An 18,830-nucleotide genomic window follows, 5' to 3' on the forward strand; every position below is an offset into this window, starting at 1 on the left:
CTGGTTGACGGGTTGTACCCAGTGTTGTTGACACACTTGTTCAAAGGAGTTTGATTGCCCAACTTTTGTTTTCCCTCGGCTATCTTCCGCTTTAGCTCGTTAGTTTCATTTTCTTTTTCAGCAATCTTCTTTCTCAACTCAGTCTTTTCTTTCTCTTCAACTTTGTACTTTTCAAACTCTTTTGCAGCTTCCTTGTCAAAAACAACATTGCACTTTGGACACATGGCGATGGTGCTGTCAGATTCTTTAATTCTCAACAAAAAATCTAACAGATCCTCACCAGAATGAGGATAAACTGGCTTCTTATCTTGCTCAAAGATCCTCAGGTCTTTATTTTCATCTTTATCATTAACCATTGTGGCATCAACTTCTACCATGTTGACTGACAATTTGAATGGCTCAACATAATTTGAGTCAGCAGTAAAATGTTCAGTGTCCACCTTCATAGTAGTTTTATCTTCAAACTTCAACATTCCCTCCTCAATTATTTTTTGTATTAAATCCCTGAAACGGACGCAATTATTAGTGGTATGTGAGAACACCTGATGAAACTTACAATTTTTTTATTCTTTATTTCATCAGCTGAAGGTATCTTTTTTCCTTCTGGTAAAATAAGCTGCTTATCTTTTAATAAAACTTCAAATATTTAATCTGCCTTAGAAATATCAAAAGAATAAGTCTTATTTTCAGTTTTGGAATAGGAAGAAACCTTTTCTTTTTCTTTAACAGGCTTCAAAGATTTGCATACATAAGGAGGACCTCCACACAATTCAGCAATATAAACCTCTTTCTCATCTGAATCACTACTATTGGAAAAACAATCCACATATGCAACTTTTTTAGAACCTTTTTTGAAATTTTTTTTTTCTTTTTTAATTTGTTCTATTTGTCTTACTCTTTCAGCTAACTGGGAAAGATCTAAAGTATGTTGATTGACAAGTTTCTCCCTAACTCCAAATTCTAACCCATTAGTAGCCATTTTGACAACTTCAGTTTCCGGAATCGGAGTAAAACACTTATTTCTCATGTTTCTAAATCGCGCCAAATAAGTATCAATGGATTCTCCTTCTGCACGTTTGACAGAGAATAAATTCGTATGACTAACTTTCAATTCACCTCGAAAAAATTGATCATGAAAATTTCTTTCTAACTGTGCCCAAGAATGAATAGAATTTGGTCTCAAGTTGGAGAACCATGTAAATGCATTTTTTGTTAAAGAAGAAGGAAAGTATCTCATCTTGAGATATTCATTAGAAGCCGCTTCCCCAATTTCAACAGTATATCGAGCAATATGCTCTATTGTAGACTCATTTTCTTCTCCAGAAAATTTTGTAAGGGATTTTGGAATTTTCCAACCCCTTGGGAGCTCTGCTTGTTGGACACATTCAGGAAAAGAAGACACAAAATATGGCCTATTTAAGCAACCAACATTAAATCCCAAACGGTTTAAAACTTGTTCAACCTTTCTTGCTAGATTATAATGCCCCTCTAAGTTGTTTTGCCTAAATCTTTCTAACATATCGTCAACATTTTGACCATGTCTAGGCATGTGAACATCATAATTAGGAATTGCTCCACCGTTCTGATTGACATTATCAACTCTTAAACTCAAGTTGTCATTTTCTTCTAAATTTACCACAGTAGCAATCCTATTGACTTGCCTATTTAATTGTTCAATTCTAGTGTTTGTGTTTTCTAAAAGAGGATTTAAAACTGTCACCATTTGATGAGTTAACATGTTTACTAGATCATGGTGGCTTTCATCCATCTGTTGTCTAATATTTGCTAAAGATCCCACAGTTTGACTAGGTTGATTGACAGGCATTGCTCTTGACATGTCAGGAAATACAGGTCTGAAATTTTCTACCCTAGTGACAGTGGATGTAGTAGAATTAGATGCACTGTTATTTCCTGTATTAATAGAATGTGAAAAATTTTGTTGTGATACGTGTGAACCTGACGCCCCAGAAACAGGTACATTTGACATGCCATATGGATTTTGATAAATAGGATTTTGAAAAGTTGAGTAGAGAGGCACAGGCAATCCTTGTGACACCATGGAGGGGACATACCCCGGTGGCAAGCCATATGGCGGCCACCCCACGGTATTCATGTGAGTTGCATTTAACCCTGTATGGGCATGGCCAACGCCATCATGCCTCACTGACATCAAGGTAGGCTCTGCGTTTGAAACCACATGAGAATTTCCGGCTTCATTTCCTCTAATCTCATCACTAGAAGTAGAAGAAGATGCTGCAAAAGTATTTGACATGTCAACTGACGCTGATTTCCTTGGCTCTGGACGCACGAACTTACCACTGCGCAACCACATGCAAATTCAAAAGCTCTTACTTTTTCTTTTGACAAACTACAATCTATTGACAATGTCCCACCGGGCGTGCCAATTTGTTTTACTCAAATTTTTGTTCCATTGTTAACAACAAATAAATCAACAATTTTCGAGTTTTGTTTCACAATCTTAATTCAAGGAGCGGAAACGACTCCTTTTATGGGTGTCTCAAAGTCTCAATTGTAGTTCGAAAGTAAAATTAAAGATAAAAAGGAAAACATACAAGGTGCCGGAGGCAAAGTAAAATACAGAAATTAAAACAAACAGGAAATTAAAAAGAAGATGAAAGAAGAAACATGAACGTAAAAGAAAAAAAGACGTAAAAGTAAAGAAATTTTGTTAATAAAAAACTGGAAAAAAGCAAAGTACAAGTGTTTGAGTTCAGAGGAATTACTTAAGATTTCCAATTTTACTCTGTGATACCAAGGGGCTGAGAGCGTTTTGGGTCTCTAAGTGTTTTTCAAGAAGAACTGAACTGATTACAACGTGTTCCTAAAGCTCTATTTATAGACTAGCCTAATCTCAATGGGCAGTTACTCTTTGTACACCACTTGAAGAAAATTTGAATTTCTCGTAACTGTTCCGCACTTCTTGCTTGATGTTAATTTCAAAATTTAAATAAATAACCAACTATCAAATGATCTAATTTAATTTAAAATAGATATAAATATTATATATAGGAACATTACCAAATAACTAATTATTTCTTTTTATAATTTTCTTATAAAAATTATATTTTGTCTAACACTTCCTCTCTTCTTTTCTTATTCTTTCATAATTTTATTATGGTATCAGAGCCTTAGTATCCTCCTTGAAGATGATACACAAGCTATCATCTTTCCGGTTAAAAATCACCCAACTTCTTTTTCAACATCCTCCCATGATGAATAATCAATCTTTTAATTTAGCTCAAAATCCAACCAATCTCTATTATGTCCATCCAAGTAAAAATCTAACATCAGTCTTGGTTACACCAGTTCTAACAGGAAACAACTATCATTCATGGAATAGTTACTATGGCCTATCTATACCTTCTTCCGACCGTTTCATTTGCACCTTCTTCTGTGAGTTTTGTCTGCATTCTGTTTCAGCAGTCATGTTTCCATTCTGTTTCAGCAGTTGAATCTGCATCTGTTTTAGCAGTTCCATCTGCACTCTTATTGCACTCCACGCGCCCTTTTTTTTATCGCGCTCTATGCGCCCTTTGAAGACCACTCTTATTGCGTCATATGCGCAGTCTAAAGATTAATCTTATTGCGCTCTACGCACTTATTTTATTTATTTTAAGATTGATCTTTAGAGAGCACGTATGACGCGATAAGAGTGGTCTTCAAAGAGCGCATAGAGCGCGATGAAAAAAGAGGGCGCATGGAGCGTAATAAGAGTGCAGATGAAACTGCTAAAACAGATGCAGATTCAACTGCTGAAACAAAATGCAGACATGACCGCTGAAACAGAATGCAGACGAAACTCGCAGAAGAATGTGCAGATGAAACTGTCGGAAGAAGAAGGTGCAGACAGGTCATAGTAACTATTCCATGAATGATAGTTGTTTCCTGTTAGAACATGTGTAACCAAGACTGATGTTGGATTTTTACTTGGATGTACGTAATAGAGATTGGTTGGATTTTGAGTTAAATTAAAAGATTGATTATTCATCGTGGAAGGAGGTTGAAAAAGAAGTCAGGTGATTTTTCACCGGAAAGATGATAGCTTATGTATCCTCTTCAAGGAGGATACCAAAGCTCTGATACCATGATAAAATTGTGAAAGAATAAGAAAAGAATGGAGGAAGAATATTATACTTTATATTTCTTAATTGATTGAATTGAATTGAATTGTATATGATAAACAGGATAAAACTAAATATATATATTATCCTATAAAAGATAAAATCAAATAAAATAAAACAAGAACAACTAAAGATAAGATAAAGAAAAGATAAGATAAGATAATAAAGACAAAAATTGTAATGGAATTTATGTATTTTGTTGGGGTGAATTTGTGAGCCACAAAACTTTTTTATTGTTGTTATGGACTAAGGTGGAAGAGTAGTTTAATAATCTTGGTATCTACTTTAAATAATTTCTTCTTTCGTTCCTCTAATAGTTCATTATAAATACAAAATTGATCATGAATTATTCCAACTCCATTGGTTCGGAGGCTGAGTTATTATGTTCCTCTATCCATGTTTTTAATTTGCTATTATTGTAAGAGGCTAAGAAAATGATAGTCCATTCACATGATGTTACTTACCATCGTATATTTTGGACATTGATCTAGAAAAGAAAGTAACAGCAGATGAGAGTGATACTGATAATGGAAGAAAAGAAAGAAGCAAGCAAACTTGCATGTGACACTGTCGGTAACGCATGCTTGTTCTGATTTGTATTATTATTCTTCAATATTAAGCCACCTAGCCCCATTATTCATGATTATTCCATTTGATTTGGGTATAATATCATATGATGTGATTTGATTTGATTTAGGCATTAATTTAGTTATATTATTAACACCTGATGGCTGTGTTACGTTCCTGCAAGGCACCCCTGAACTTGAACTTGATTTGTCCACAAATTAAACAACATATTTGCATAAAATTAAAGGCTAAGCTTCTTCATACTTCATAGTATTGGGGACATCAAATATGTGGGCAATAAAAAGCATCCATATCGCCATTCTGTGTGTCCCCACTCCCCATCTCACCCTTCTCATCAATGCTTTTTATTCTGTGTGGACATGTTTCTATTTATTATCAGCTATTAGGCTATTAGCATCAGATGGAAAAAAAATCTACTTTAGAGACATTTATTTCTTTAAGTTAATATCTGGATTCAATTTTACCTGATAAAAGGCACATGTAATTTGCCTTCTTTTTAATCTATATTCTTAATTCATAGATAGTGGCATATTCTCCTCTGTCTAACCCAACTACATATACAATGAATAGTGAAACATGATTGCAGACATTTATGAAGAACAAGTTATGAATTTTGCTCCTATGTGTTCTTATGAGATTGATTAAATAAATAAAAATTACAAAAGTTGACACTTACACTATATACAATGCATTGATTCATTGAACACTCTAAAAGGTTTTATTATTTCTATTAAAAACTTTGTATTTATAATATCCCTAGACAAATGTACAAAATACAAAATGTATACATGTCGATATGCAAGGAAATTCTGAATGGGGGCAAACTTTTTTCAAAGTTATTGATTTAGGTTTTAGTAGCTGCGAACGTGTACTTCACTAAAGCCAAAGACAAGTCATATTTGCACTGGAAATTTAATCTTCTTATGTGTGTTTTATATGGTAAAATCATTAAGCAAGAAGAAAATAAAAGTAAAGATTATATAAACAAATTCCATAAATTGGGAGACAAAATACATTGAGCAGCAATTTTTCATTCTGCATATTCTCATGATGTTACTGTATCATTCATTGATGTACGGAAAAGAAGTGCATCAAACTACTTCTTCACCTGTTCAAATACAATCTAAAAGAATAGAATCCATGAACTTAACAAGAGAAAGCTCAATTATGCTTAACAAGTAGCAGAAAAACATATCATAGTCATAGTCAACATCTTTTTGGAATCTGTAACTTTGCACAATTGAGGAACAACTTGAATCAATGGGATCTTTTCTCCATATCTCAATTCCCATGGAAAAAAAAGGTAAATTTCCAAAAAGGAAATAAAAAACAAAAGCTCAAGAATCAAATTAAATCAAATAGAACCCACCCCACCACCACCAAAATCACCATATACATACCCAAAGGTTTGTTTTTCTTTTCTCCAATATACAACAGAGCATGTTCATGTGACTGTGATCAACCCCTCTATTTCTGCGAATAGAAACAAAGAAGCTAATAATCCCTTTCCCCAAATGAAGAAGGGACAAAAACCGAAAGAAATTAAAATCCCCTTTCCATTTCCTCCAAAAAAGTTCCAATTTTTATCTGAGTTTTTTTATGATCTTCAAAATTCAATAGGTCATGCACTTAAATCCGCTGCAAACCCATAACCAAATCACGAACAAAACCATGCAAACGGACAAATCAAGAAGCAGAACCACCCAAACGTGCTTCTTCCATATATGCTTCGCTTTCTGCCGATGATGATCGTTGGCCACGCAACCACCCTTCGCCGCCACCCCTAGCGAGAAGTCCCTTGTTCCGCCGCCGCCGTTTGCTTCGTCGGAACAAACGTCCACCTTGTTCTCCGGCGAGCCACCACCGTCTTTGACTTCTCCGTTGACGGCCTCCACCACCCTCTTCTTCTTTTTCAACAACATCCCCTCCTGTGGCTTCCCGAGGAGCGGCACCGTCGACGGCGACCTCCCTATCTTGTTGGCGGCGGTGGATGGAGATTCCACGATAGGGCTTCTCGAAACGGGGGCGGCGTCGGTCCCCCCTGATTCGAAATCGAGCGTTTCGCCGAATATGGAATCGAATTGGGACTGAAAGCAGAACGCTACAAAGTCATCATCTTTGGTTGGGGGTTGGGATCGGAGGAAGGCGGAGGAGGAGTCGCGGAGGCGGTGGAGGAAGCGGAGCTGGAAGGGCTTGATTAACCGGTGGTCAAAGATGGCGAAGAAGACGAAGGGAGGGTCTATGAGGAAGGTGTAAGAGCGGCGTTTTAGGGTTTGGGTGAAGAGAGAGTGGTTCGGAGGTGCCAGAGCGATGCATTTGGAAGCGAGGCACTCGACGTCGGGATCGGCGGTGGTGGCGCGGCGGTGGGCCAGGACGGTGGTGGCCCTTGCAATGCACACGTATTTGATCAGCTCCGGATCCGTCACCATTCTGGGAATCCGAATCAAAGGAGAAATTGGAAATTGGAAATTTGTGGGGTTTTGACTTTTGAATTTGATTCGGGTAAGAGTAGAATTGGCATTGAGAATTGTTGCCCAACCGAAATAGATCAAAAAGAAGAGATTGGTTTTATTCTTGATGTTGTGAAACTGATGTTGATCGTTGTTTTAGGGTTTTTGAAATTGGGAGGAAGAATTTTAGAAGAAAGGGAATGAAGTTTGTTTGAGAGAAAAGAAAATAAAAGAAAGGGAAAATGGAAAAAGAAAAAGGAAAAAAAAAAAAAAGAGCTTTGATCTGCGGAGCTTGGAGCCAAGCCAACTGTTATTGTCGTTACCTGTTGCATTCTGTGGTGGACACGCTCTTTGCTGACTACGGTGACTATGCACTATAAAATTCAACATTTGAGAAATTATGAAATGAAATTACTCTAGTGAAAGGATAAAGATGCATCCATTCCATTACAAAGTCCAAAGGCTTCAGGACACCCCCATATGGATGCACCTCCTAAAAGCCTAAAAGTAATTTCTATATTAAAAAAATAACAAGAAGAAGATCAAGACAAGAGGTTTCAGCTCAGCAATCTCCTTTGTTAAGGGTATCAAAAACATGCAGCTTGCAAATTGTGTCGGCGGCCATCCTCACATGGCCTAGTCACACTTGTATCAAAATTTATAATTCTCATTTTCCCATGTATCTCTTAAAATATCTCATAAATTAAATTAGTCTTAAAAAGGAGTTTTTTAATTTTTGAAAAAATGACAAATAGATCCTTGATTTTTTATAAAAATACTTTCTCAGGAACCTAAAAGTATTTTTCAATGGTAAGGGACAAAAATGTCTGCGGGACAAAAGATCAGGGACCTATTTATCCTTTTCTCTTAATTTTTATATGGAGGCGTTGATAGAGTATAGCGACGATATGGGGGTTTAGGGTGTTTCACCGAGATGTGACGGCGGTGTAGAAGAAATCGGTGGCACCGATTGGAGGACGGAAATCGAATGGACCGATATCAGGACGCGGAAGGTGCACAAATCGGTGGGTCCGATTTGAGACCCCCTGTCCACGCGTCACGCATGCATCTGGCTTCTTGGTTGGCCCGTGACTCTCTATCCCAAGGACAAGTGTTTCACCCCCTCCCAGCACTATCTCTTTCACTCTCACTCTCGTATCCTTTTCTTCTTGCTCCTAACCCCACCACTTTTCCCATTTTACCATTGTTGGACCACAACAATCCTGCTGAAAAATTTAAACAAAAATGTCAAGAAGACAAAAAATTAAGGAAGTAAATCAACCAGAGTTTTATATTGTTAATTATTTTGGACATCTAAATTATGTAAGTTTTTATTTTTTAATAATCTGATTTAATGATAATAATAGTGATAATATTAGATTTTATTAGCAATATATATTATAATGGCACTAAGTAGAGATTAAGCATGTATGTATGTAAGATTTTATTATTAGGTGGTTAGAAATAGAAATTAAAATAGGAATTAACTATGTATGTATGTATGATATGGTTATGGTTAGTAAATAAATTCTACCAGTGAAGTAGGTTTTTTTTTATGCATATTAGTTAAAATAAAATGAAAAAATGAATGAATGTGATGAATGTATGTAAAGAATGAATGAATAAAAGAAGAAGGAAAATGAGATCTGTACATATTAGATTGGAGTAGGTAGATATTGATATATTGTTGTTGTTATTATTAATATTAGTAATTGAGTTTAATTAATTATTATAATTAATAATAAAAATTTAATTAATTATTTTATTTATGATCATTAATAATTGAATTTTAATTCAGTAAAATTTAGACAATAAATTAATAATAACTAAACTTAGATTAAAAAATTAGTATGCTATGTTATGAATAATAATAATAATAATAATAATAATAATAATAATAATAATAATAATAATAATAATAATAATAATAATAATAATAATAATAATAATAATAATAATAATAATAATAATAATAGAGGCTGATTTATTGTGTAAGGTTAATTAATTTTTGTTATAAAGTAATGAATATGATTAAAGGATTTTTGTATAACAGATTTAATGTGTATGTTTGAAATGCAATTATGTTGGGAATTAGTCACCAAAAAAAAAATGTTGGAAATTAGTTATAATGGACATGTTAAGGATAATTGTGTTTTTGATAATATAGTTATATTATACTTGTCCTTATAACGGAAATGTGATATTGTAGGGTTCACGGATGTTGATGTGTGATCATTTAAAGCCGTCGGATCCATATAACCAAATTGTTGAGTCACAGTTACGCGAGACTGGATTTTATTATGTATCCCAAATTGGAGTTATCAAATGTCAGTCAGCAATGATTAATGCTCTGATTGAGAGATGGCGGCCCGAGACTCACACATTTTATTTCTGGTTGGTGAGTGTGTCGTGACCTTGGAGGATGTGGTGGTAATTCTCGGTCTACCGACAAATGGTCTTCCGGTTACAGGTCCGACCATGAGTAGCTTTGAGGCATTGGAAGCCGAGTGCTTGCACCAATTTGGAGTTGCACCGAGGAAGACGGACTGTAGAGGGAGTTTTATAAAATTAACGTGGTTTAGGGGTTTGAAAGATCCTATAGTGTGACTTCCATTGTACCTCCTTATCTCCCAACAGTACTTCTTTTGCATTTTGGTAACCCTGATCAACCAGTCACAACTATTCCCATATTCTGTACATTTGGCATAGAATGTCGTCGGTTCCGACTCATATACCCGATAGTCCACACCTCTCCGGATGGTATAATCTTTCATTGCCTTGATTACTGCCTCCCTTGAACTGAATTCCATCCCCACTGTGAACTCATCATCCGCCACAACAGGAGGCGCTGCATACATAAAAAGTAATAAATGCTTTATTATGTACTCAGTAATAAGTCTTTTATTACAACTCAATTAATAAACACACTTTACCATATAAGATCATTATAGTCTTATTTTTCACTATTCCATCTACGTAAAGAACAACTAAATATAATTCATAACAAAGAACTATTAATTAATAAAAAAATCAAACGCTATGGTCACAAATGCCTAGTCACATATCACATATATTACTCATCCGACTTATTGATCTGCTACTTCAGAGTTTCACATAGCAACCTAGGTTTACGCACTTGCATTCATATATTGCGAAAACTCCGGTGCGTGCATAGCCTCAAAATCCAACATCCGCATGAAAGAAGGCTCCTGAAACGGATGCGGGTTTGCTAGTGCATTTGCAACTTCCGCCACATCTGCGTTCATAGTGCCGCCAGCTTCATCTTCGTCTTCACCTGGACCGACGATCTCATAGTTACTTTCAAATTCATCTTCGCTTTCATTATTATAATCTTCCAATTCAATGTTACGGTTCGCTTCAGATTGCTCAAACTCAATATATAACTCGATGCACGGCATTCGGTGGCGATTTTCCATGTACATTGAAAACATTTCATGCATATTCGCTTCGTCCGTCACGTACTTGGTCTGAAATTGAACAAACCCACCAAACACAGATAAAGGATACCTGTACAAAATACACGATACTCTCCTACATCTTTGAAAATATATCTTCTCACAAATCACACCTTTCAATTCCTCAAATGACAATGTGAACGGAATAACATCTAATGGATTTTCACACACAAATTGAACTCCCTCATATGTTTGCAATAAGATCTGCCTGTAATAATAAATCTTCAATACAACTCTATCATCCATAACATACACGTATTTGACTATTCTCAACCTCACAGAAATTTATTTTACAAAAATGAAGGAGAAGAATCAGAAAAGAGAAGAGAAGAGGAAGAACATTAGCTGAGACCGGCGCTGAAGAAATGGGACTTCTGTGAGCTCTTTCCAGTTTATGTATACACTAACGGGCAAATCGGACGGACTGACCGCGTGCACTCCCAAATCAGTGGGTCCGATTGGTGCACGCCGGATTAAAATAAAATTTTTCACCACCAGTAATCGGTCCCACCAATTACTGCACTCTTCGGTTGAAAAACTTGGCCACCCAGAAATCGGTGGCACCACCCAGAAATCGGTGGCACCGATTTCATGCAACCTCAACGTCTCCCTCACACAAATCGGTGGGTCCGATTTGTGTTACTTCTTCTCTCTGCTTGAAATCGGTGGGTCCGATTTCTTCCCCCCAAATTTCCAAAAAGCAACGCCGTTATAATAGTGTAAATCACCCCTAATGATCATATCCCAGCATAACTCACACCACCAAATCATATCCAAAAAAATCAGCCTTTAAAAAGATCATCTATTTTTTAAATTAATTATTAAAAAAGATTTTTCTGTTAGTTAGATGATGGTGTCAGGTTAAGTGTCACATAATATAATGGTAGATTAATGTCACGTGTCATAAAATAATTAGTTGACATGTCAGGTCAATGGTTCTTAGTACGCCACATGTCACTTGACATGTAAAAAAGTTATTTATAATCAAAATAATTTCTGAAAATTCAAATGTAAGTCATTTTCATCTCTAAAATTTTAAAAATTAATCAAATTAGTTCTTATATAATTTTTTTTGCATAATATTAAATTTAAAATATTTTTTAATAGTACTAATTTTAATATTATTTTTAAATCTTAATAAACAAAATTCTCTTTATATAAAATAATAAAGACAATTAAATTATTATAAAATTATTTTATCATTTATATTTTAAAATTTTATATTTTCAAATTATAATTTTTTTACAGTAAAAATTTTTTATTTAAACAACTTTATCAAATTATTGTTGATTATATATTTAAAATTTAATATTTTAAATCTCACTAGATAATATAATAGTTATTTCAAAATTTAAATTTTTTAAATTTATAATTTTTGTTATTGTGTAATTTATATAATAGAACTCAATAATTAAAAAATCAATTTATAAAATTACTTGTTAAATTTTAATATTTTAATATAATTTTTTTTAAAATAACTATTATATTTATTTAGTAAAATCTAAAAGATTAAAACATTTAAAATAACTACTATATTATTTAGCAAAATCCAAAACGTTTGAAATCTTGTAGATAAACTCGCTAGTTTTTCAACATTATTTTTTTATATTAATAATCAAATGAGTACTTTTAGGACACTTAAAAGCTCTTTTTAAATTGTAGCAGTATACATGTGGATATTCAGAAGATATGGACAACTACTACTAATTTATAGTTCTTCATAAAAATAAATAATTTTGCGTATTCTTGTTTTTCCTAGACCATATATTATGCATAGTATACTTTAATGGTAACATACAAGTATTTCGTTAGTTTATACAACTATATCATCTCATCTCATCTCATCAATGGAAGCTTATAATTGAATATAGTAGTGAAAATACACCAAATTGATGGACTCAATGGGGAAAGAAAAAAAGAATCACGTATTGAATATACTCCTAAGAATATTTGCTGAGTTTATATGCTGATATGGCATCACCAATGAGAGCAAAACTGCGTGTAATTAAAATATAGTAGCAAAATTATACAGCAAATAGATGGAGTCCAAAATATTGATTCTAGTGAGTTGATATCATATTTGAAGTCTTCATCAGCAATAGGGTGGATCCATAAATGCCCATTCTATGACTTGTTCATACTGAGTAGCAGCATTTACCCAAGTATAGTCTCTTGTCATTCCTCTTCTCATCAATCCCTCCCAAGAAGACTTGTATTCTCTGTATGTTTGTATGGCATATCTCAGAGCCTATCAATCAAAATAAAAATAATTAGAACACGACGGCGACGGCGATGATGATAAGGTAGTTCTTTTAAAATAATGTTGACCAAAGAAGCCGCCCACATGGATTAAAGTTCAATATCTTTTTAGACAATTAAATTAAAAATTAAGGACGAGTAATTGTAATTGTTCTTGGTGTACACAATAAAGGTTTGTTCAAGTCCTATAACAGTGATGGAAAATGAAGCAATTAGTTATTGAATCCCTCCCCCAAATGGGTTTGTTTCCCTTAGTTTATCTTGTCTACTGGAGAATGATCTGTAAGTATCTCTATAAACATTTAATAACAAACCCCCAGACATGCCATGATTCTATATTGAGGTGAGTGTTTCCTTCAATCTAATCCTTATGAGGAAGAGAGAGATTTATCTAAGAAGAGAATTCTAAAATAGTGGTTGATACAAATTATGCTTACCATAGTATTAGTCCATAACTTTTGTTTTCTATTCAATGATGGGGACTCCTCTACGCACAAAAAAGAAGGAAAAGGAAAGTAGGACAAGCTATGCTAGGTCTCACATGTCACAACCACAAACTTATGTTGTAACCTTATTGGTTAACCAAAGTGGCATTGACTAGAAAATTCCACATCAATTTGCATTTTGCAAAGGCCAAACAACATAAAAAGGAATATTCTTGATTGAATAACAGGACACTGTCATAACATAACATATATATTAAAAAAAGAATGAATCTGAATGAATAGGAATCTTACCACTAACATGTTCTCCTTTGTTAGTGGAGAAAACGTCCACCTGTTAGTCAAGTTAAAAAGACAGTCATTCAATTTCCTATAGTTGTAAAGTTTATTAATGAAAATTGCATTTGAATTTTCAAATGAAACTATAAGTTGAAGAAACAATCCAAGCCATTGAAGAAAAGGAGTAACATACCCTGTGCCTTCATCATTTTTTACTTCAGCAAATGGGTTAAAATTTTGAACAGTATCCTGTTAAAAACAACCAAAAGTTAAAGGCGTCAATGGAAGGAAACCAAATCATATTGAACAAGTCAATGGCTAAAGTTTCCTCGACTAACTCTCAGCCCCCCGGTTTGATGAACCACTGGTATAGTTCCATATCTCATTGCATACAACTGATTTAGTCCGCAAGGCTCGAATGTCGATGGCATCAATAGTATATCACACCTGGTCATAATAGGAATGCAGCAGTAGTAAGAAGCATGACCAATGCAGAAACATTACAGCATAACCTGTTAATTGCTCTAGGAAGGATTCATAATCTTTGGGATTACCCTGCAGTTATTCTATGAGATATTGGAACATTAAATCCAACCCAACCCCGAAATTTATCTCTATAAGTAGCCTCTGTTGCTCTCATCCAATCTTCGTATGCAGGATTTCCAGACCCAAGCATTACCTGAAGATTGAAAAACAATTAGACAGGGTCAACCAGATATGAAGGCCACAAATACAGTACAGCAAATTCCTCTGAAATAATACTTACATATATCAATTAGTATTTGAGGGGCCTCAAACATATTCTCGAGTGTATAAATATTTAATATTTTATTTAGCAGGTAATCATAGCCTACAATTTCTAAATTTAAATTTTGTATGCTACTACATTATGGTTTCAAAGATATATGTGCCCAGAACTAATTTACAAAATCACTTACAAACTGAACATCATCTTCCATGAGTTCTGCAATTCCCATGCGAATCAGCTCAATTCCTTTTTGATAGTCTAGCCTTCCAATGAATCCAATCTACAATTTGCAGCTATAATCAATAAAAGAAATAGTGGATCAAAATTTTATGCAGCAAATTACAAAAAACTTACCACTGGGCAATCGGGTCTCTCTGGAAGACCCAATTCCTTCTGCAATTCTATCTTGCATTTGACCTTCCCAGAGAGGTCATCAGCAGAATATTTGAAAGGAATATATTGATCAGATGAAGGGTCCCATTCAGTAACATCAATTCCATTTGTGATCCCTAAAACAGTAACAGAGTCATTACAAGGTTGAGCTTTGAGGTGCATCATTTAATGAAAGATTAACAACATAGTTCCTTCATCCTTGGTTTGATTTTCCGTATTTCGACTCACCAAACGACATGTAATTCTTACTTTCTTAGTATTAGGCATGGACATAGGGTTGACAGAAAAGATAAACAAAAAAAGAAGCATCTTGACTCTGTAGTGATTATTACAAAATAATAAGTTCTCTGCTACTGCATTTATGAAACCACATCAGGGCTACAACAAAGAAAACAAGTTACAGTAACTCCAAAGTTCTACTTAGATAATTCAAACCAATACATTTATTACAAGTTCAACAGATTCTACAACAAGAAGTCCAGATTAGCATTAGCAAGCATCTTATTCTAAATAGACTATGGAGAAAATATGCATGCACTTTAGCTTTCTCTAAAACATGAAATTCCCTCAGGACTCAGGAGTTGTGCTAGAAAGCGTAACGCTACAAGAACAAAAAGAGTTTGAAGGAACATACCACTGAGAACACTTTTTCGATCTTTCAGTAGCTCATGTAGACCATATCCACCTTCACTGGTTGTGATTTCCCAGGAATAACCCTGGCAAAGAGATCCAGGTTTTACAGATTGCATGTGATCACAGTATCAAATACAAGACAATGATACAAAGCATGTTATTACATCATAGTAATTTCAACAAATTGATGAAGGCTTTAAAACCTCAAGGAAAACAGAAAATATTGAGCACCATACAACCAAATGTTTTGACTCAATAAACAGCAGCAACAAAAATATGTGATGTGCAGGATAATGACCTTGCTTACTGTAACTATCCGATCTGCTGTAACAATGGCACCTTTCAAAAAATTGACAGCTTCACCAGTGTCGAGAGCGTGCATCCTTGCCCAATTGGGGAACACCCACTCCAGTGCTCCACGCCACTCCAAAGGTAGCCCCAAGTTACCATATGTAACTATAGGTTCCACTCCCTGAAATATAGCATCATCAGCTTGTTTGCTGATATAAAAAGACTAATGACAAGAGATAAACTATCTAAGAATTAATTATAACCAAACCCTGCAAGTTTTTCCACACAGTTTCATAATATAAATTTGTATATTACATTTAGGTTTTAGCCAATCATGCATCCTAGATTTGCATTTGGGACTACAGATCAAAGACAATCAAGTGAGTCAACAACACAAATGAACCTATCATTGCCAAACAGATGTGTCTTTTTATGCATCTATAAACAGATGTGTGTGTATGAGATAGTCAAGAAACACCAGCATCCTCTTATCCAAGTAATCATGTAGTTAGGGTTGTATAAAAATTCAAAATAAGTCCCACCTAGTATGATTAGTGCTTGACCTGCTTGGTTGTTAGTATAAGGCTTAGTTTGGTAAAGTTTTTATTTTTTAAAAGTAGCTTATAAAAGCTAACTTTTAAAAGATGACTTTTTAAAAGTTGTAGCATTTATATTTGGTAAATTAAATTAAAGATTGCTTTTAATAATCACAAGCAACAACAATTGCATTTGGTAAAATAGCTTTTAAAATTTAAAAATACTATAATAGACATAAATACAAGCATTAAATTTGAAAATTAGTTAACATATGAGGTTATATTAGACTTTTAAATTTTGAAAAGCACAAGCCAACTTTGAAAAGTTCTATCTTAGGTGTTTTCAAAAGTACCCCGATTTTTTAAAAGCTACAAGCACAAGCACATCATCTTTTTTATTTACCAAACACAAAATGAGGAGTTTGAGCTTTTAAAAAGCACAAGCACCTCTTCGAAAAGTTTTACCAAACCAAGCCTAAACCTCAAATAAAAAGTATAAAACTTTCAACTTTTGGAAATGCAATTTACTATTTTAAGATCTTTCTGTCTAATTTCTAGGATATGACTTGGAAATTCTCAATTAAAAGAAGCCAAGAAGAAGGCAGAGAGTGAAAAAACATAATAAGAACTAATAGAGACCTCCTTTTTCTGCCTGAGAAGCTTGAAAGCCCAAGTTAAGAATGCATTGAGGTCAAAGGCTCAAAGCACAATGTTATTGATCCTATTCTTAGTAACATAAAAAAACGGAATTAGTTTACCTGGTGTGCAATGTTATGTATAACTAATACACTGCGTGCATCCTTATATACCCCATGTGGACGATACTTTGCTGCCAAAAGTCTGCACCAAAGTTGAAGCAACAGTACCAATTATCAGCAAGACTGTAATATCACCTCATATTATTATTGGAACTAAGATAGTTTTTGCAACAGTGGTTCCATTGGAAAAGAAACTTAAAAGAGTAGAGAAAGGTAGGCATGCATACACTGGAACAAGGCTGGCATGCCAATCATTAACTAGGAATAAACATCTTTCTCCATAAGTGTACCCTCCCAATGGAAGCACCAATGGGGCTTCACATGCAGCATGGCAAAGCAAAGTGTACCGAAACTGTAAAACCAAATGAGAAGGAAATTTATCATTATTTTGAAGTAGAATACACATCAAGATCTATAATGAAAGCTAGAATTGGACAGATTATACCTGATTGTCCCCAAAAGTGCCATACATGTCCCCATATGGACTCCCTGCTCTATGAAATGAAGGGTGATCCACAAATACCTAAACATTGTAGCAGTACTGAGCACCATCAATACAGAGTTGAAGTATATGCATGCTAGGATGGAAGAATTACAAAAGGTTTAAAGAATCCATCAAAATTAAATTCCATATGAAATGGCTATAAAAATCTCAGGAGCTCTTAGTTCTTACCCAATCAACACCTTTCCTATACTCATGGTAAAAGCCAACTTCTTGAGCAGCACCAAAGCAATATATTTGGATGTTGCAATCCATGTCAACTGCACCAGAATACCTAGCATCCTCAGAAGTACCATGCATATATCTTGGCGAGACGACCATAACACGGTGGCCACGAGATGCCAGTGCTATTGGCAAAGAACCACAAACATCTCCAAGGCCACCAGTCTTTGAATATGGAGCAGCTTCAGCAGTAACAAAGGTAATATTATAGGACACCTTAGTCTCAGCTTTCTCTTCTAACTCTTCTCCAACCTTAGCCTCAGCTTTCTCTTCTAACTCTTCTCCAACCTTAGCCTCAGGTTGTTCTTCTGTCGTGATCCCTATATGTCATTCATACTCTAGTCATCTCTACTAATCAAAATCATGGCATCCTCCAAAATTTGATGGATGCAGGATTACTCATATACAATGAATTAAGGGAATTCAAGATTCAACAGAAACAAGAAACACTTAAAAAAGAAATGATGAAAGGGAGAAAGAACAAACCGGAGCCAGGAATCAAACGGAAGCCAACAAGTGAGCCAAAATCATCTGTCTCTCTGGCCAACAAGAGACCCCTTTCTTGTTCTTGTGGTTGCTCGTCTTTTAAGGGAAAGGGGTTGTCTTCGTTATGGGAAGCAGGAGGACCAACCTCGCCGGAAAAGGATCTTGTGAGGCGCAGGTTAGCATTTCTTGAAGCTCTTGTAAGCAGAGAAGAAGGGAAATGGGAACCTAGTTGGAGATGCGAGTGCCTTACAAGAACAAAGGAATGGTGATGAATAGGAGTGAGTTGGAGAGACTCCATTGGAATGGTTCGATTTTGGAAGGAAAGGATCGTGAAGGAGGCTAAGAAAAAGAACAAGAATCACATGAAAGAGTGACGTGAGAGAAAGCAAGAAACTAACAAAAAGCGGCCTAGTGTGAAGTGTGGGGTAGGGTGTGTAAGATCCACAAAAACCGCCAAATTCCGGGAACAAACCACCGTGCCTTTTAAAGCTACTTAAACCTCTAACAATGGAGCCATCCAGATCCTCATCCTAAGTTGTTGTTCTTGTCTTCTTCTCATCTTCTGATTATAAAACCCTTCACCACCACAATTCTAGATTTCTTTTAGAATCTTTCCACAATGGA

General features: G+C 34.9%; 2 protein-coding genes across 2 annotated transcripts; both read right to left on the bottom strand.

Moving 5' to 3' along the window:
• Window positions 1-5,706: 5,706 nt before the first annotated feature.
• LOC112765149 (phytolongin Phyl2.2) lies at window positions 5,707-7,804 on the bottom strand. Its single transcript, XM_025811027.3, has one exon. The coding sequence runs from the start codon at window positions 7,157-7,159 to the stop codon at window positions 6,344-6,346; it is 816 nt and encodes a 271-aa protein (XP_025666812.1). The 5' UTR covers window positions 7,160-7,804; the 3' UTR covers window positions 5,707-6,343.
• Window positions 7,805-12,495: 4,691 nt separating this feature from the next.
• Window positions 12,496-18,804, bottom strand: LOC112764898 (soluble starch synthase 1, chloroplastic/amyloplastic). The gene is made up of 14 exons (XM_025810719.3): window positions 18,207-18,804; window positions 17,670-18,040; window positions 17,442-17,519; window positions 17,224-17,348; window positions 16,997-17,078; window positions 15,710-15,883; window positions 15,413-15,494; window positions 14,740-14,894; window positions 14,576-14,665; window positions 14,192-14,316; window positions 13,976-14,084; window positions 13,831-13,886; window positions 13,653-13,692; window positions 12,496-12,904 (listed from the first exon to the last, which is right to left on the bottom strand). The coding sequence occupies exons 1-14, from the start codon at window positions 18,502-18,504 to the stop codon at window positions 12,749-12,751; spliced, it is 1,941 nt and encodes a 646-aa protein (XP_025666504.1). The 5' UTR covers window positions 18,505-18,804; the 3' UTR covers window positions 12,496-12,748.
• Between the last annotated feature and the right edge of the window lie 26 nt (window positions 18,805-18,830).

Source organism: Arachis hypogaea, chromosome 17, assembly GCF_003086295.3.
Source record: "Arachis hypogaea cultivar Tifrunner chromosome 17, arahy.Tifrunner.gnm2.J5K5, whole genome shotgun sequence".
Classification (NCBI taxonomy): Eukaryota; Viridiplantae; Streptophyta; class Magnoliopsida; order Fabales; family Fabaceae; genus Arachis; species Arachis hypogaea.